We start from the raw sequence: 21,004 nt of genomic DNA on the forward strand, positions 1-21,004 counted from the left end.
CCTAAAGGCTGTCTCCTCCTTCTCCAATCTGACCTTTCCCAGCAGGCAGCTCTGGCACCCCATGAAGCAGTTATCAGAAGGCCTAATGCCTGCTTTCCCATCTGCACTTTCCAAATGGCTTCTGATGCCAAGGGCTGAGATATGACCTGGCTCTCAGATGAGAACATGCCTCCCAAGTGGCTTGCCAAATTTCCCTGGAAGCATTTATAAATGTACCCTCTGAGCTCCCTCCTCACCCTCTCCATCATGCTTCATTCTTCCTTCCTTCCCTGCACTTCCTAATTCCACCTCCTCATCCTGTTCCTCTAATGCCATGCACCTTTAGCCCAAACTCCTTATCCACTTTCAGGAACTGCTGATCCCCTCCCAGCCTAAAACCCCAATTTCAAATTCAAAGGCCACAGTTGGACCATTTTGGAGCTGGCTTGAAGTGACTTCTTTGAGGCCTACCTGCAGGCAGCTCAGTTATGGCGTCTTCTCTTGCCTTCTCCAGCTTCTCCCTTACCCAGGGAAATTCCTGCAGGGAATCTAGGAATGCATCAAATGCTTTAGGACCTCTGGAAGGTAGGATGTCCAGCAGCAGCATTGTTTTTCGGAGGCCTGTGGCTTGAGCTTTGATTTCTTGAACATGGCTTTCCGTCAAGACCCCTTCCTGGTAAAGATACTGAAGAACCAGTCCCTCCACCAGTACCTCTGCACCCAGCTCCAGGCGAAGAGAACGAAGCACTTGCTTGTCTCTAGCCTCCATTTCCCCCTGGAAAGAGACAAAATTGTAGCTCAGATTACAAGAATACTGATGAACCCCTAAAGATGGGGTCCTACAGTGCAAGCTCCTTAAGTCATGAATAGCTTTGAACCTTAGCCTACTGCCAGGACATGGTGTTTAACACATGGCTGTTAAGCCAAGCCAAATTAATTTCAAATGTTTCTGAACATAACGACACTAAACATGAATCATCTTTTCTGTTTTTGCTTTTTCACACTATAGGGTCCTAACTCAATATTTTGTTCTATAAAGAGATTTGGAAAAAAAGTGGGTCAGAGACCCTGCTTAAGAAGCAACTGTTATCCGAGGATTACAGAGCAACATTTCATTTTAACATATTTGAGCAAAAATAGTGGTTTTATTTTAATACTGCCTTTATCAGTTACCCAACCGCCGCAGAAACTGCCAATATTCATGCAGGTGCCCTTCTGAACATGTGCATTTGCAGAAGTTCATCAGCAATGGGCATGGTGGGCAGAAACGGGTGGGTACCAATAAGTTTCAGGATCTTTTCCCCTGAGAGAAAAGGCGTATACACCATCACCTTCAAGAAAAACACTTAAATGTTTGTGCCCAGTCTACAGTAAACTTTATAGTGACAGACTCCACCCCTTCCAAGAATTCAGAATCTCCATCACGACACTGCCATGGCTATACATGCATGGGACATTTAATTTTTTTTTTCTTTGAAAGAAAAATGTCCACACGCAATCATGGTCAGTAGCCACGCACGATTTGAAGGCGTATTGCCAAGACGACTGAACCAGTGAGCTGAGGGGAGGATGTGTGCAGACCATGAGGGTAAGTGGCGAGGAGGGACGGTAGGGGAGGCCAATGGGGCTTCCAGACACCACGGAGAGCGCAACCCCGGCCGACTCCAACCCTCCCCTCCTCCTGGCAGCCCTCAGTGGAGTCTGGGAGGTGTAGGTGGGAGGGGGGTGTGCACTTTTGGCTGCCAGCGCCCGTTTGGAACTTCTTTTTATGTCCTGCCTCTCCAGCTGAAGCCCTCAGTATTACGAACAGGAAGAACTAAGATAGATTTTCGGGGCAACCTGACCCGCTTAAAAGAGGGTGCTGGGAATGCCCTTCAGAGCGGCGGACCGAAGGGAGAGCGGGCCTCAGGCACCCCCACTGCCACCCCAACCCGGCCCAGCTCGGGCAGCCACGAGCAGGATAAGGGTGCGGGGAAACCACGCCGGGCCCAGGCCGCAGACGCGACGGCGCGGGGCCTTGGAGAAAAGATGAATACGGAGCTTCTGGTTTCCTGTTACTTACGTCTGCAAACACGTCTTAACCCAAAAAAAAAAAAAAAAACTGCAACCGGAATCCAGACTGTTAAAGAACCTAGACCATAAGCACCATCTTTGTTAAAGGCGAAAGCCGTGAACAGGAAGTGTTGTCCGCCATCTTTGTTAAGGGCAAACACAGGAAGTTCTGTAGCCATCTTTATTGGGGGCCAAGTGTCGGACTGAAGCCTTTTCCGCCATGTTTTCTGTGGGTAAACAATCTAGCCACCTGGAGCTGAAAAATAGTAGCATCACTTAGAGGGTTATCTAAGGAAAAAAGTAATCGGATAATTGCATTTTAACACAGTAACTCCACCACAGCCTAGTGCACAGTTGGAATAATAGAGGGGTCTGAAAAATCACCTTATCAGCAAGGCCTTTCTTGACGATTCTATTTAAAATAGCAAAAACCATCTCCTGCAGGGCATCCCCTTTTCCAACTTTATTTTTATCTGTAGTAGGTATCACCATGTTACCAAAACTTTTACTTAGTCCTTTATTTATCATCTATTTCCCTACACATAAAATGCAAAGTCGTTTTGAACTTGGAGGCCAAACAAGTCCAAGGCTAGTGCTGCCTGCGCTCTTCAGCCAATAGATCAACACAGGAGTTGGGTAGTAGAATAAGCGTTTATTATCAGATCACCCGTGGCCTGAGAAGGCAGTGGGTTAACACCTCCAAAAACTGCCTTAACATTCTCAGACCGGCGTGGGATGTTTAAGGGGAAATCTGGGCGTTCCTCCAGGGGCTATGCCATGGCTCGGGGGATCTGCATGGAGTCTTCCTTCTGGCGATGTGGCTCTCCAGCATGCCCATCAACCTAGGAGGGGTGATGACAGTAACCTGGAAAGAATGCTACAGGTCATAGAGATTGTGATCAGTAAGCATGGGGTTATTAATTACAAGTTTCAGGATAATTTTCTAAAACAGGGAACTGGGACAGGGGACATTTCGGGCTCAAGCTGCAGGGGGATAATCTATTACTAAGCTTTAGGTTAAGGAAAGGTGAAGCTGGAGATGCGGCAACCCCTCTACTACAGGGGTCCCAACCGGGCCCTGCTTCAATTTCTTTATATAACAAGATTCCTGCCCACAAAGTGTTTTCAAGTCAGTTATTCAAGATTCAGTTGCAGCAATCAGCTAGCTACTCTAGACAGAACGGTATATGTCATTGGAATTGGGGACATTTACAATCTTTGGAAAGGCTGGTGAAGGTCTGGGCATCCAAGCATGACTCCATCAACAACACTGACAAACTGGCTTGTGGCCACAATTAGGAAGATGGAGTCAGGAAGCTGCTACTCCACAGTTCTAGTCTTCTCAACACTGACAGAGCAAGGACTGGAAATGGAACACAGCTGCAGAAAAACCAAGATCTCCACAGCTGTATTTGCCAACAGCATCAAAACAGAACATGCAAATCTTATTCTGATGCATGCAACTAGTGAAACTTAATTTGCATGCAGAACAATAGCATCAAATTAGTAGTTTGGAGTTTTCCAGCTTCTGAAGCACAGAAAAATACGCTAGAGAAAGTGACTGATATTGGGGAAAGATCAGCTGAGTCGACCATATTTTTAATTTGGCAGGCAAGAGAGGTGAATGATCCAAATATAGACAGGTATGAGAATATCAAATTGAGGGTCCTTCATCAAATTTCTTTAAGAAATGAGACAGTCAATAAATATATTTATTGATTCACTTCTAAGTCAATTGAATGATATATACAGAAAGTCACAGGGCCAGCCGAGTGGTGCGTTGGTTAAGAGCTGGGTTGGGATGCCAGAGGGCCCCGGTTCAGATCCCACGTATGAGGGCCAGTGACACTGCCCTCTACAGCTAAGATGCTGAACAACAGCTCGACCTATAGCTGGGCTGCCATGAGTCACTGGCAATGGGCAGGTGGGTTGCCTGGGCTACCATGTGTAGCCAGCAGCCAGCATGAGCGGCCAGCAGCTGCTGTGAGTGGCCGTCCAGAAGCTGGCAACTGATCTGCCTCGCCCAGGAAGAGCGCGATGATGGTGCCAACTTGGGCCAGTGAAACAACGTCCTGCACAACTAGACTGAAGAACAAAAGGATAGCAACTTGTCTGTTCCCTTTCCCTCAATTCCCTAATAAAAATCTTAAAAAAAAAAGAAAGAAAGTCACAGATGTGTTAAAAATTAATTGACAATAACAGAAAAACAAAAACAAAAGCAAAAACCTTAAGTGTAATTATTTCCATAGAGGTTTTCACAACCAGCACCTCTAGTGGAAGATGAAAATATTTTTGAAAGCAAATCAGTGAGAGGAATTCTAAATCTCACTCCTCAAAACCTTCTAGTTTTTGTAACCAGTTTAAAATGTTATTATACCAATCTACCATTTTACTATATTACAGTAGTAACAATATTTTGTATGGGTGGCAAATATTATTATTATAACTAGCATTTTACATATGTGAAGACTGTGGAATCAAAGTGTTTTAATGTCTTAGCCAAAATCTCACAGTTAATATGTAGCAAAACCTGAATTCTAACCAGGTCCCTCTGATTTCATGCTCTTTTCAGCACACTGCACACCACACAGCCCTGTATGGTGAAGAGTTTGTTTTTCTAATGACAGCCAAAATATTGGCAAATCATTCTGTGCCAACTCCCAGTGATGATACTCTTAAGTTCTAGGTACTCTTTTCCTCTCTCCCTCTTCTTTTATTCTTGAATTGAACAAGATTTCCCTTCTATATGTGGTCAGGTGTTAGCAACATTCTCAGTCTTCATCCAGATAAAGCACAGATACTGCCAATAACTGAGGCTACTGACTTTTGGGGTAGAAAAAAAACGTGTATTTTTTCCAACTGTAAACTTGGATAACTTTCAAACATATAGTAAAAGTAAGCAAATAGCACAAAAAACACCCATATAAAACTACCTAGTTTAAAACTTTTTCATGACTTATATTTGGAAAGGTTTGAGATCTTCTGGAAGCCAGAAGGAGACAGTGATATTGATAACATCCAGGGGTAGGTGAGGAGCCAACAGTGGGTTCCCTGAGAGTTCACAGAACAGAAGAAAAGAGAGTGGGGGACAGCATGGGAAGAGTTATTGCAGGAGCTGAGGCTCATGGAGTCTTATGTGAACAACCTGAGAGGTTGGCATTAAAGACCTGACTTAAATCCATAAGGTGAAGCCCTTGACCATCAAAGTCCTCTTCCTATGGCAAATTTAGATGAGCATCCATGCTGCCTCCTAAGCGACCAGGCTAACTCTCTGATTGACTAGCCAAACACCATCAGGCAGCCTGTTGGAGAACTACCACCCACCCTAGCATACAATGATACTTCTGAGCAGCACACCAAAGGTTCATTTTTACTTATATAAATATGTAAGGCCAGCAGGCCCTGAAGGAATCCAACATAGATCAGAATTCTATCACAGGTGGTTACTCCTCCACTCTGTCCAGTCCCTCTCTCTAGGCTCGAATTATGCCCCCACAGAGGATTAAGCACCTGTTACCGAGTGATAACTAATCCCTTTTCAGGAAGGACAGATATTTTCCTTTTTATCTCTCCCCTACCATGTTTACTGGCACCAAGATATACTCATTGTGAGTATGCAAGAGTCAAAAAGGGAAAAGAACGAGTGTAGTGTTTTGCTGTCTTTCAATTTAGTCTTTGGTTTTGCAACCTTCAAAACAAAAATCAAAGGAGTTGGATATTTTTGGTTCTTCCTGTTTCATAAATGTGGAAATTAAGCCATGAAGAAAAACAGATTCTTTTCAAGCATACTTGAAATAGTTACAGAAATAGGTCATGAGTTAAATCACAAAGAAACTTCAATAAATTCAAAAAAATCAGCAGCATACAAACTATAGACTCTACCACTTTACAACAAAATCAGAAATCTTAATAAAAGGATAGCTTCCATAAATCCCATAACTTTGTAAACTAAATGAAAAAACTCTTAAACTCCTGAGCAGAAACAAAGTCAAACAATTCTATTGGTACAGCAATATAGATTCCTCAAAAAATTAAAAATAGCACTATCATATGATCAACTTCTGGGTATAGATCCAAAGAAAATGAAATCAGTATCTCAAGGAGATATCTGCACTCCCATGTTCATTGCAGCATTATACACAACAGCTGCAACCTAAGTGTCCATTGACAGATGGATAAATTATATGTACCAGAGGTGCCAAAAAAAGTACATATTTTAAGAGATGTTATTTATGTATTCTTTTTGGAAGTTGAATTGAATTGCGGTAGCAAAGTGTAGTGTGATGTTCACTCAAAAGATGGCGTTAATCAAATGAATGTTAGCATCATTCATTTTTTACAATTTTAATACAGTTTTTTCCTTTCTTAAAATGTATTTACATTTTTTTGGAGATATATATATATATATATATATATATATGCAATATATATATATATATATATATGCATAAAAAGAAGCAAATCACATCTATTAGAATGGCCAAAATCAAGAACTCTGACACCAAATGCTGTTATGGACATGAAGCAATAGGAACTCTTATTCATTGCTGGTGGGAATGTAAAATAATGGTACAGGCACTTTGGAAAGCAGTTTGGCAATTTCTTTTAAAACTAAATATACTCTTATCATATGATCCAGCAGTCATGCTCCTTGGTATTTACCCAAAAGAATTGAAAAGTTATGTCCATACAAAAGCCTGAACACAGATGTTTATAGCAGCTTTATTCATAATTGTCAAATCTTGGAAGCAACCAAGATGTTCTTCAGTAGGTGAATGGATAAATATACTGTGGTACATCAAGACAATGGAATGTTATTGATCCCTAAAAAGAAATGAGCTATCAAGCACGAAAAGACATGGAGAAACCTTAAATGAATATTACTAAGTGAAAGAAGACAATATGAAAAGTCTACATATTGTATGATTCCAATTATGTGACATTCTAGAAAAGACAAAACTATGGAGACAGTAAAAAGATCAAATGTTGCCTGGGGGTTGTGGCTGGAGATGAGGAGAGGGAGGGGGTTCAGAGGATTTTTAGGGCCGTGAAAATACTTTGTATGATAGCATACAGATGAATATATATCATTATACATTTGTCCAAATCCACAGAACACAAAACACTAAGAGTGAACCCTAAGGATAATTGCGGACTTTGGGTGATTATGATGTGTTAATATAGGTTCATCACTCAGGTGGGGGATGTTTATAATGGGGAAAGATATGAATGTGTGGGGCAGAGGGTATATGGGAAATCTCTACACCTTCCTTTCAATTTTGCTATAAATCTTAAACTGCTCTTTTAAAAGTCTTAACTAAAAAACAAAAGGAAAGCTTGAAATAAAAAGGAAATCCTATCATGTACGACAACATGGATGAACATGGAAGACATTATGCTAAGTGCAATAAGCCAGATGCAGGAAGACAAATACTATATGATCTCACTTATGTGTAAAATCTTAAAAAGTCAAACACATAGAAGCAGAGAGTAGAATGGTGGTTACCAGGGGCTGGGGAGTGGGGTAAATGGGGAGATATTGGTCAAAGGGTACAAAGTTTAAGTTATACAGGATGAATAAGTTCTAGAGACCTAATGTTCAGCACGGTGACTATTGTTAATAATACTAGATTGTATACTTGAAATTTTATAAGAAAGTAGATCTTAAATGTTCTCACCATAAAAAAAAAGATAACTGTGAGGTGATGGATATGTTAATAAGCTTGATTGTGGTAATCATTTCACTATATATATGTATATCAAAACATCACATTATATTCCAAAAATACATACAATTTTTATTTGTCAAATATACTTCAATAAACCTGGGGATGAAAAGTCACACACTTCTAAGCAATAGAGACAGAAAGAAAAAAATGTATAGCAGAGAAACCTGGCAGACACCACCTAAACCAGCGGTTCTCAACCTGTGGGTCATGACCCCTTTGGGGGTCAAACAACCCTTTCACAGGGGTCACCTAAGACCATCGGAAAACAAAAAGATATTTTCCATTACAATTCATAACAGTAGCAAAATTACAGTTATAGAGTAGCAACGAAAATAATTTTATGGGGCCGGCCAAATGGTGCATTGGTTAAGAGCTGGCTTGGAATGCCAGAGTACCCGGGTTCGGATCCCACATGAGGGATCCTGCCCTCTACAGCCAAGATGCTGAACAACAGCGCAACCTGGAGCTGGGCTGCCATGACTCACCGGGGACGGCGTAGGCTGCAGCCCCTATGGCAGTGGGTTGCCATGGGCTACCCTGTGTAGCCAGCAGCCAGCGTGAGCGGCCAGCAGCCGCAGTGAGTGGCCGTCCAGAAGCCGGCGACTGATCTGCCTCGCCCGGGAAGAGCGCAATGATGGTGCCAACTTGGGCCAGTGAAGCAATGTCCTCCACAACTAGACTGAAGAACAAAAGGACAGCAACTTGTCTGTTCCCCTTCCCCCAATTCCTCAGTGCTGTTTCCATTCCCCCAATTCCCCAATAAAAATCTTTAAATAATAATAATAATAATTTTATGGTTGGGGGTCACCACAACATGAGGAACTGTATTAAGGGGTCGCGGCATTAGGAAGGTTGAGAACCGCTGCAATAAAGGAAGAGAAGAACGGAGGGAAGGAGGGGGGAGGGAGAAAGAAAGGAAGGGAGGGGGGAGTAGAAAAGGAAGGTGATGAAGGACTTGCCTATTATCAGGAGGCTATGAAGACTTCAGAACCTAAGTTCTTATTTGCCGTTTCATCTTTGCAATTTTCTTGACCTGCAACAAGAATCCCCTACAACCTCACTTCCCCATACCCCTCACTCCAGAAAAAAGATAAAACCAGAGTTTGCCCAAGGAAGTATAGGCATCTATCTCTGTAACTATAAATCCTAAAACCACACTTGGAATATACAGCCATGCTGCCCCTTCTTTCTGTAGAACTGATAAATGTATTGTGCTGTAGAGAATATTACCAGAATAATGTGCACCAATTATTTTAATTTTACTCAGTTATGAATTCTAATGATTCCTTCAGTTCTCTGGTATCTCATTTTGATCTTCAGTTAACAGTTTTTATTGTGAAAATCTTGGGACAGTTCACAAAAACCTAAACTGCAAATCTTTTAAAAGAGCCAAATACATTATTATGCAAATCATCATGTACTAATTTAATACCCAACAATGTTTCTAGATGCTTGAAGTAATGTGCTATAAAACTTTAGTGATTGATACTACTAAGATTATTGCAATTTACATCAGTAAGTTTTTTTGGGGGTTTTAAAAAGATTTTATTGAGTAATTGGGGGAGGGGAACAGCATTGGGGAATGGGGATGGGGAACAGACAACTTGCTGTCCTTTTGTTCTTCAGTCTAGTTGTGGAGGGAGGACATTGCTTCACTGGCCCATGTTGGCATTCTCATTGTGCTCTTGCTGAGTGAGGCAATTGCTCGCTGGTCATTGGATGGCTGTTCACGGCGGCTCACGGCAGTTCACAGCAGTTCACACCAGCTGCCAGCTGCTCACACAGGTTGCCAGCCACTCACGGTAGCTTACGGCAGCCCACTGAAGCAGGGGCTGCAGCATACACTGTTGCCGGCGACTCACGGCAGCTCAGCTCCAGGTCAAGCTGTTGTTCACCAACTTAGCTGTAGAGGGCACAGCATCACTGGCCCGAACCAGGTCCCTGCTGCTCAGAGCTGACATCCCAAGCCAACTCTAAACCAATGCGCCACTTGGCCAGCCCTACCTCAGTAAGTTTTTACTGAGCATTTGTTACATGCTAGGATCAGCTAGAGGGGTAAATTCTCTGACTTCATGGAGCTTAGAGTCTAGAGGAGGAGACAAACATAAACAAGGAAACAAAAATAATAATTATAAATGCAATGAAGGAAGAGTGCTTTGATAAGGAAAAACAGGGGGCTAGGGGAAGGAAGCTGATTTCAACTGAGTCTGCAGAGAATGCCTATTTAAGAGGGTGGCCTTTCCTATTTTTCTTAAAAAAACAAACAAAAAAACTTGCAGTAGTTACAAAACTGTGCTATACACATTTAAAGGATGAATAAGAAACTAGTTAAGAATTTAACATATTAGGATACCTAAAGATATTAGGACATGCTAAAATAAGTTCTTAGTTTCCCAGCATTCACAATAAAAAGAAAAAATAAATTTGTGTTGTGCAGGTCCCATCTCTTGAAGAAAGAAAAATATACTGAGCACCCAAAGATGCTGAAATTTCTCTGACATTGATTTCAAGCAGGAATTTAGCACATGATTCTTTATGTAAGGAACATCAGCTAAATTAATAAACTATGATTTTCCTGTGTTACTTCACATAAGATATTAAAATGTTCTTCAAATGTATATTTCTGGCATTAACCCAATATAAAGCACAAAATAATACAATCTAGGTACTGACTGGTATAACTAAATGCAATGATTGAAAGAAAGTAGTAAATGGGTGCCATTTAAACTCTCAAGAACTAGCTAACAACCCAACCTAAGTATTCTAAATGGCAAAATTTAATAGCTAAATTCTCTGCTGAATATCTAGTGGGCAGACATATGTATCACTGATTGAAGAGAAATCCATACACTTTAGATAGCAGACATAAAGAGGATTGATTAACTTAACTTTTTTTATTAGTTTCAGGTATACAAAACAATGTAACAGTTACACATTTCACCCCTCACAAACTGATAACCTCCCTCCCCCAATCTATTACCCCTCTGGCATCGTATATATCTATTACATTTCCATTGACTCTGTTCCCTATACTATACTCCATATCCTGTGACTGTATATATAAAATTATAGTTAACATACAATATTATTCAGCTTCAGGAGTCCAGTGCAGTGGTCAGACATCTACACCATCCATAAGGTGGTCTCCCTAACAAAACTTAACGTTTTGAGATGAGTAATTTAGTGTTCCTTACATTCTTGTTCACACAAAGCAACATAGAAGCAAGTTGCATTGTTATCAGGGAAAGGGGCCAACGTTTCTCAATGAGCAACAACAAAAAAAGGAGTTTGAACCTGTTTAAGCATGTGACCAAGTATCTGGCTCAACCACAGAATTTGACATCATAAAGCACAAAGAAGTTATTTTGACACTCCCACAAAATCCCTTGAGTGTTTCCATTACCAATTGGCCACAGCAACCACAAAAAAACTTCATGTGGACCTTCCTGAGAGTTTCCTTCCAAGCAGAACTACATCATCACGGGTCTGCCAGGATGGCTTATCGGTAAATGTATCAGGAAGTTGAACGAACTAAGCTTTTATCTGGAGTTATTTAATAAAGTCCTTTCAGAAATTAAACAATGACTACTGAGTATAATGATTTTTGTTTCAGCATAATTGAGGCTGGGCTGTTCTCTCTGACAACAATCCACCAAAGGTTTAGCTGCATCTTAATAAAGTAAATACACCCATTATCCCAGACCAGAGAGCTTCCTTTCCTTCTCATTTGCACTGATAAGTGGGCATATAGCCAATCCACCCACTAGCCATACAGGAAGTATTGAATTTTCAACAAATGGTGTATATTAATATTGAAGCATTAGAACTGTTCTTCAGGGAGACTGTGTTTGAGTTAACAGGGAAAAGAACTTAGCCATTAAAGGTGCTGATGGATTCTTTATGTCTCTTCTTCCCAGATAATGAGAATATGAATGCTGGGATGCTTGCGGTACCAGTCAACTAGAAGTATGAGATGGGCTGAAATAAGGTTTCTCTCCACTAGAGAAGCCCTCCCCTTGACCAGAAGTAGAAGGGAAGGGAAAAGACTGAATGAGTTATGGACTGTGGCTTACCTCACCAAATTCATGGTCTATATAGATTTCTCCTAATGGCCTAAGAACATCAGATATGCAGAAGGAAAAGGAAAGACACTATTCTTGTGACTTCAGAGTGGCTGGGGTTTTTTTTTGAGTGGCAGTTTTAGACTGTCTTCTCTTGGGAACAGAGAATCGATTTTCCATTTTTGTGGTCTCTGCTCAAATGAGCTAGTACTATGCACACAGCATGCACTCAGTAAATATGTTTGACCAATAAATAACATAACTGTCCTATTTATTTCATTTTACACACAAAGCCTCATATGATGCCTTGCAGTAGACACTCAAAAACATGGGTCATTAAATGCATATAAGACCAGTGTATTACAACCAGATTTATTTTTTGGTCCCCATTTATGCATGTTAAAGAGTGTGAGAGGTGGCCAGGTGGCTCAGTTGGTTAGAGTGCATGCTCTGAACAACAAGGTTCCCAGTTTGACTCCCGCATGGGATGGTGAGCTGCACCTCCCATGACTAGATTGAAAATGGCAACTGGACTTGGAACCGAGATGCACCCTCCACAACTAGACTGAAGGACAATGACTTGACTTGGAGCTGATGGGTCCTGGAAAAAACACACTGTTACCCAATAAAAATTTAAATAAATAAATAAATGTGAGAAAGTCAAAAATTCCTATCAATTCATTTTTATGTGGCTAATTTTATAAGGGTTATAGGAGAGATAGATAGGTAGATGATAGATAATATAGAGATAGATAGATAGATAGATAGATAGATAGATAGATAGATAGATAGATAGATAGAATGTGGTTATCTCTGTAAGATTTTGTTATGAGTCATAAGTACTTGAAAATTTTATGAATTCTCCTAGAACTGCTTTCCTTTTCTAACCATATGTTTTCCCCTGAGTACTCTCATCCAGCCCATTCCATTAAATATTATCTAAAGGCAAAAATCTTCCAAATGATTAGCTTTGGCTTCATGTATCCAGTTGTCTCCTTGACATCTCTACTTTGAGCTCAATAGGCCACTCAAACTTAATCTTTCCAAATCCAAACTCCTGATTCTATGTACCCCAAACCTAATCCTTCCCAGCCTGATCCACTACCGTAACATGTTACCAACATCTCACAGAGCTAAAAACTGTAGGAGTCAAGAATGACTCTCCTTCCCTCACATCTTCCATCCAATCCATCAATAAGTCTTATTGATTCGATCTCTACAACATCTCCTAACCCAATCATGTCTCCATCCTAACCACCACTACCCTCATTTATTGTAAATCACTATCCTATCTTGCTCAGACTCCAGAACTTTGCTCTACCTTGTCATTCAGGTGACATCTTAAGTGTCACCTTCCTAGAGAGGTCTTCCCTGAGCACTTGACCTAAAATTGCTCCCCAGGCTCTATCACATCACTTTGTTTCATTCTTTCTTAACATTTATCACTACCAGTTGATTTTCTTATTTTTCTATTTGTTTGTCTCTTTGTTTATTGGGAAGGGGAGTATTTTCTGTCTCTCCCCATTAAAATGCATGTTTTATAGGAACACTTACTGTCTTGTTGGCTGCTGTATTTCCAATGTCTCTAAGAGAGTCTGACATATAATAGGTACTCAATAAATAGCTCAATAAATGAATCAATCAGTGAATAAGCCTAAGACACATTTGAACATGAAGAATAAGCAGAATGCAGAACAATACAGGTTTTAGGTAAAGTAACATATTCACTGAGACCCAATAAAATTATCCAGTTTCCCTCAACAGCTTTAACTCAATTTTTTTGAAGCTAATAATTGTTGAATATTTACTACATGCCAGGAACTGTGGACATTCTTTACACATATCAACCTCCTTTAGTTATATTCAATCCTTGCACAGCCTTACAAAATAGATACAACCTGCTAAATGGCAGAACCAGGATTCAAATACAAGTCTTATCCCAAAGTCTTAAGTCCTAACTACTGCTGTATGGGTACCATGCTCCCTTCAGATTGACCAGGTTTCCTGTGCACATTCACCCCGGAGAGCAAGGTCAGGGCAGCTTGGCCGCAACCTAGAGCTCATGGGTCTCTCTGCTGGAAGGCTGCAGTGACCGTGTCCACTTAGAGAGCAAATGGAAACCAAGGCTTGGCTACACAAGAACATTCTATGATGCTCATCCTGCAAGCACAGCAAGACATTATTCAAAACAGCATTGCCCAAGTTAGCTAATTACTAGAGGCCTGAACCCTCTGCCGAATCTATACAACAATTTTTACATGCTTTCTAAGATTCAGGTCTCCAAAATTAAACATTTCTTTTACTGTGCAGAAGGATTGGGTTCCTGTATAATTCAAGTGAGCTAGTGCATATGATATCTCCTTGAAAAAAATTTGAGCTATTTCACAGAATGTGGAATATCATACAATCACAGAATTCAGTAAATGGAAAGGAGCTAAGAAATGAAAAAAGGAGGCATGGAGAGGTAAAGTAACTTGTGGCTTCAGGGCTAGTAGCTGATACAATGAAATTACATCATTTACCAAATTTCATTCTCAATATGTAACTGAGCAATGGCATTTTCTAGTCATTTTGCCTGAGTTAATACACATGATTTCAAACTTTCAAAATGATGCCAAGTTTATGATATTGTTGTGCACATGCTTTTTTTAGACTTTGTTTTATTTTATTTAAAACTTTTCAGGTTAAAATTTCCCATATAATAAGCAAGCAATGGACATAATTTCACGTTAACATTGGGGGGGAGGGAAATTACTATGTATTCTTTTTTTTTTTTTTTTTTTTTAACTGAGCCATCCTGTCACCTGTTGGCAGCTCAGCGGCTGCTCAGCTCGGGCTGGGCATCGAACCGCTGTTGCTCAGAGCTCAATACTATGTATTCTTGATAAATGAGCTCTTCAAAAATTGATTGTGACAGATGAAACTAGTGGAAGGTGTTTATAGGTGGCTCCAATTTCAGCAGGAAGTGAAGGCTACCTTGAAGAATCTCATCCATAATATATGTTTTTTTCTCTATGGTTACTTTCTGAGTTCAAAATGGGACAACAGTTCCACAGAGATCCAAAGGTTCCACTAGTGCCAAACCGAACCTCACTCTTCAACTATCTACTTTTATGCATCTCACATAGTGTTCATGATCCTCCAAGTTCTCAGACTTTAAAAAGCATCAGAATCACCAGGAGAGCTGGTGAAAGCTCAGCGTCAGGCCCGCTAGCAGAGTTTCTGATTCAAGAGGCCTGGGATCCGGCTCTGGAATCTGCATTTCTAACAGGTTCCCAGGTGATGCTGCCTGGGGAACATTGTTTTAAATTATGCTGATAAACACATTTCCATCAAGATTAGCCAGTGTTGAAATTGCTTAACATGGATTTTTTTTTTTTAAGATTTTTATTGGGGAATTGGGAGATGGGAACAGCGCTGGGGAATTGGGGGAAGGGGAAGCTGTCCTTTTGTTCTTCAGTCTAGTTGTGGAGGACATCGCTTCACCGGCCCAAGTTGGCACCCTCATTGCACTCTTCCGGGGCAAGGCAGATCAGTCACCAGCCTCTAGACGGCTGCTCTCGCTGGCTGCCGGTCACTCACGGTAGCCCATGGCAACCCACTGCAGCAGGGGCTGCAGCTTAGGACATTGCTGGCGACTCACAGCAACCCAGCTCCAGGTTGAGCAGTTGTTCAGCATCTTAGCTGTAGAGGGCAGTGTCACTGGCCCTCATATGTGGGATCCGAAACAGGGCCCTCTGGCGTCCCAAGCCAGCTCTTAACCAACGCCCCACTCGGCCGACCCTTGACATAGATTTTTATAACCCTGAATTAAACATAGAGCACAGGGATTGGTTGGTGGTTTTTAATGCAGGTGCCAGATCCACACCTTCCACAAAAGTGAATATCTGAAGTCTTTTTGTTGCAGTCTTTTATTCAGAGAACAGAAGTATGAGCTATTGTCAGAAATCCCCATGAAAATTATTTATCAACTACTGATTAGTGCTTTGAAAAATAACAAGTGTTATTGTTGCAGGTAAGATTCTATTAAGCATTTCCATTTAGTAATTCTTCATCATAGTGAACAAAGAAGATTTTGACTCCCGTGGAGTCCAGACCTGATTCTGTTGCTTAGCAATAGGCTGCACGTACCATTACAGCATTGTGTGTTCTGCTTCAAAGAGGAACAGTGTGCCACAGGTACTTTTTAACTTTACCAGAGTGCCTCCATGAAAAAGGATTCATAATCATTTTTATTTAATCTAGCACACTAACAATTCTCAAAGTGAGAATTTTTCTTTTAGAATGTTTTTTAAATACACTGTGCTCTTTCTTGAAAGTGAAGCTCCACGATTTACAATCATTGACTTCGCTTCTGAAAGGGTTTCATCTTTCTGACAAAGAGCCATCGATCGGTTACATATTGTAGAGTGCTTCACCCATGTTCAGCTGTGGGTTGGACAAGTGGGGGATTCAAAAGACATGTAAAAGAAAACCTGTGGACACATTTGTACACTGTAAAGGAGCAGGTTTGGATATTATTAAGACAGTGTCTCCTTAATACGATCTATGATATATAAGAAAGACACAATTAACTTAGAAGAAACTGTAGCAAACTATATAAGACACTAGGCAATTAGCTACTAAATTATGAATCACTCCGCCAAAATTCTTTTAAGAATTCAGAGAGGGAAGAAACTAATAAGAAGAGGTGGCATTTATCAAGCGCTTCCTATATGCTAGGCACTTCAAATGCATACTCTCTTTTAGTTGTCACAACAGTCCTGTGAAGTCAGAATTATTACTATCCTCATGTTCAGATGAGGGCACTAAGGCTTCAAGGTTAATTAGCTTGTGAGTAAACAAACCCAGGTCTGGGTTAAGAAAGAGAGAGCTTCCTGGAGTGTGGCTAGATTGAGACCCACTAACCATCTGCCCTTTTCCCTGGTGTCTCTGCATTATTCATAAACACAGGGCCTAATTCCAGGCCACGGGTTCCTCAGGGAAAAGACCTAAGCTTTAATTCATGCCTATAAACTTCTGTGAATACCTATTCTTTCAGTCAACAGGAAGTCCTCTGAGACAAAGGTAAAGGAAGGAGGACTTCTTTTTATATTATTTTCATATAATGAGTTCTGTAGAATGATATATGATTTGCATAGAAGTATGTTGACCTATAAAAGCACACCCTGAGTTTTCATAACAGCAGAACCACATCAGTCTTCTAGATTTGAATTGTTTAGCATCTCTGTCCAAACAACTTTTCTCCTTGATTGCATTAATAACACCTGGGCCTAATTTTTTTTTTAAGATTTTTATTGGGGAATTGGGGGGATGGGAACAGTGCTGGGGAATTGTGGGAAGGGGAACAGACAAATTGCTGTCGTTTTGTTCTTCAGTCTAGTTGTGGAGGATGCTGCTTCACTGGCCCAAGTTGGCACCATCATTGCGCTCTTCCCGGGCGAGGCAGATCAGTCGCCAGCTTCTGGACGGCCGCTCACTGTGGCTGCTGGCCGCTCACACTGGCTGCTGGCTACACACCGTAGCCCATGGCAACCCACTGCCACAGGGGCTGCAGCCTACGCCGTTGCCGGCAACTCACGGCAGCCCAGCTCCAGGTTGAGCTGTTGTTCAGCATCTTAGCTGTGGAGGGCAGTGTCACTGGCCCTCATATGTGGGATCCGAACCAGGGCCCTCTGGTGGCATCCCAAGCCAGTTCTTAACCATTGTGCCATTCAGCCGGCACCTGGGCCTATTTTGATGAACATTTTTTAATTAACTATTTCTTAAATTTATCTCTAGCCCTGTCTTAAAGTGCCCCAGACTTTCCAAATAACAGTATATAATTTCACGCCAAACACTCTGCTCCCATTCCCCATACACACTTAGAAAAACACAACAAATAAGTAGTCATGTTTTTCAGGAGGCTTTTGAAATGAAAGATAAGACTGACTGCACTGTCTCACTACCAGACTTGAGGTGAGGGGGACTATTAGAGCAAAACTCAAACGTCAGGCCCACAACTTTGTCAATTATCTTTAAATATCTCTGAAAATGTTGTAGAAAGCAGAGGTAAAAGAGCACAAATGGTTAATATTTAAACAAATACTGAGTGCTAGGTTGGGAATGAGGAATCCTGGTCTCTAAGGCTGTTTCTGCCCAAGTCCTGAGGCTTTCTGAGTCTATAAAATATGAGGGACAGGAATAAAAACATCTAACACTATCCAGAACTGTCTAGGATACAATGAAATGAGAACACTGATACACATCCAAAGGATTTCTTCTATGCAGAAAGGAAACAATCAGAGCGAAAAGGCAACCAATGGAATGGGAGAAATATTTGCACACTATATATCTGATAAGTGATTAATATCCAGAATATATAAAGAACCCCTAATACTTAACAATGAAAAAAATAAATATCCCAATAAAAAATGGGCAAAGGACTTGAATACACATTTCTCCAAAGATGACATGCAAATGACTAAAAAGCATATGCAAAAATGCTCAAAGTAACTAATCAAGAGGAAAATGCAAACCAAAACTACAATGTAATATCACCTCACACCCATTAGGATGGCAACTATCAAAAACAAAACAAAACAAAAAACAGAAAATAACAAGTGCTAGTGAGGATGTAGAGAAATTGGAACCATTGTGCACTGTTGGTGAAAATGTAAAATGGTTCAGCTGCTATGGAAAACAGTACGGAGGCTCTTCGAAAAATTAAAAATAGAATTACCATATGATCCAACAATTCCACCTCTGGTATATATCCAAAAGAAATGAAAACAGGATGTTGAAACAATATGTACACAGTCTTGTTTATTGCAGCATTATTCACAATAGCTAAGAGGTAGAAGCAACCCAAATGTCCAATGATGAATGAATGGATAAACAAAATATGGTATTTACATATAATGTCATATTCAGCCTTAAAAAAGCAGGAAATTCTGTCATATACTACAACATAGATGAACTTTGAGGATGATATGCTAAGTGAAATTAGCCAGTTACAGAAGGACAAACACTGTTTGATTCTACTTACATGAGGTATCTAAAGTGTCAGATGCATAGAGGTAGGAAATAAAGTGCAGACACCAGGAGGGGAAAATGGGTTACTCTTGTTCAATGGGTAGAGAGTTCCAGTTTTGCAAGATGAAAAAGTTCTAAAGACCTGTTTCACAATAATGTGCATATAGTTAACAGTACTGCATTGTACACTTAAAAAATGGTTAAATAGTCAATTTTATATTATATGTTTTATACCACAATAATCATTTTTACAAAGCATGAGCCATGAAAGAAAAATTGATATTGGACTTCATTAAAATGGAAAATCCTTTAACTAGGGACAAAGCTTTTTGTTATATAAATATAGTTGAAATGAAAAAGCAAAAAGAACAGGTGAAACCAAATATGGCAAAAGAAGAAATTCATGTAAACCACATGTAACAGTGCCTGGTACATAGGATGTGCCAATAAATAATGATTGTGTTACATATTTTTTTTTGTAACTGGCAAGGTTCATTTGCAGTTTGTGTTCAAGCGATGCAGCAATTACGTAGGTTGGAACAATACCTTCTTGAAACGATTCAAATATAGTCTGAGAGTTTCTTTTTTTTTTTTTTTTTTTTTTTCAGCTGAGCCATCCCGCCACCTGTTGGCAGCTCACGGCTGCTCAGCTCGGGCTGACTCGAACCACTGTTGCTNGAGCCATCCCGCCACCTGTTGGCAGCTCACGGCTGCTCAGCTCGGGCTGACTCGAACCACTGTTGCTCAGAGCTCAAACTCTTGAGCGAGCTCTTACCAACTGAGCCACTCAGCCGGCCCAGTCTGAGAGTTTCTTTAACGAAGTTTAAAAACTCCTTTTCTAGACATCTAAACTAGAGAATACTCTTTCAAGTGCATATGAGATACGTATAAGAAATCTTATTACATTACTGATTTATAGCCCCTCCAGAAAAAGTAGGGAACAACTTATTTAGTTGTGAATAAACCTCAAAAACATATGCTTACATGGAGATGGCAAGTTTTAGAAGAATATGATGGTGTGCACTTAAAAAATACATGTAACAATTCCATATATACATACTTACCTATGCAGTAACTATTCCAAAATATGTATGGTGATACTCATCAATTTCAGGATAGATGTTACTTCTGGATAAGAAAAAAAACAAAGGGATGAAAGGCAGAATTTAAGCTGTAACTATTGCATTTTCCTTCTGAAAATTAAAAAAAAAGAGTGAGAGGAGATATCTAAAATAAAGCTGACTTGTATTACATTTGGGTAGCAGATATACAGAAGTCTGTTATAGCATTTCCTGTGTTTTGTATATGTTTAATATGTTTCATAATTTACATTCTATAACATTAGTGTGTTAATACTAATTTTCACAAGCATTTTTTAAACAATTTTTTTTTAATTTTTTTCTAAATTTTATTGGGGAACAGTGTGTTTTTCCAGGACCCATCAGTTCCAAGTCAAGTAGTTGTTTCAATCTAGTTGTAGAGGGACTATGTGGGGATCAAACAGTGGCCCATGTGGGGATCAAACCGGCAACCTTGGTGTTAGGAGCACTGTGCTCTAACCAATTGAGCTAACCGGCCACCCTTCACATGCATTTTTATTACTTAGTAAAACTCAAAAGTCACCCCTCTTGAAAGCCTTCTTGGAATCCTCTGGAAGTCTCACTCCCTGGTTCCCACAGCACCTAGTTATGTCCCCTGCATTCAGTTATTTATTTTATTTACAACTCAGGTGTAAACTATTAAATTCTCTGTTGCAACGACAGGCATTTATTCACCTTTGTATCCTATTCAAAGCCTAAGGTCACGGTGGCTTACATTCCTATATGCTTAATACATTCTTATGCAATGAGTAATGAAGCCAAATTGCATCTTCCATAACTGCTGGTGAAGTATGATATGATTGCTAATAAAAATGAGGAAATAAATTAGTGCAAAGAAAGGTGTAGTTGTGGGACAATACCCCTGAGAAATCCAATTTGTTTATCCAATTCTCAGAAGCCTAGATCTCAGTTTGTCTTAGTCTGCACAGGTTGCCATAACAAAATACCAGAAACTGGGTGCCTTAAACAACAGATATTTATTTCTCACAGTTCTGGAGGCTAAGAAGTCCAAGATCAAGGTGCTGGCCAATTTGATTCCTGGTGACAGCTCTCTTCCTGGCTGCCTTTT

The 21,004-nt window shown here is 40.3% G+C and overlaps 1 protein-coding gene across 3 annotated transcripts in view; it reads right to left on the minus strand.

Moving 5' to 3' along the window:
• Nucleotides 1–19,968, minus strand: part of CRADD (CARD and death domain containing adaptor protein) — a 199,332-nt gene extending 179,364 nt beyond the window's left edge. Inside the window, exons 1-3 of one of the 3 annotated variants that reach the window (XM_019661267.1) lie at nucleotides 19,900–19,968; nucleotides 18,849–18,977; nucleotides 451–754 (exon numbers count right to left, since the gene is read on the minus strand). In XM_019661267.1, the coding sequence (XP_019516812.1) occupies nucleotides 451–748 (298 nt within the window). In that variant the 5' untranslated portion in view covers nucleotides 749–754; nucleotides 18,849–18,977; nucleotides 19,900–19,968. Of the gene's footprint in view, nucleotides 1–450; nucleotides 755–1,310; nucleotides 1,330–2,041; nucleotides 2,126–18,848; nucleotides 18,978–19,899 lie in introns of those variants that run through there. The other 2 variants (XM_019661266.1, XM_019661268.1) reach the window with 2 other exon arrangements.
• Nucleotides 19,969–21,004: the final 1,036 nt, after the last annotated feature.

This window comes from Hipposideros armiger, unplaced genomic scaffold (assembly GCF_001890085.2).
Source record: "Hipposideros armiger isolate ML-2016 unplaced genomic scaffold, ASM189008v1 scaffold_342, whole genome shotgun sequence".
Lineage (NCBI taxonomy): Eukaryota > Metazoa > Chordata > Mammalia > Chiroptera > Hipposideridae > Hipposideros > Hipposideros armiger.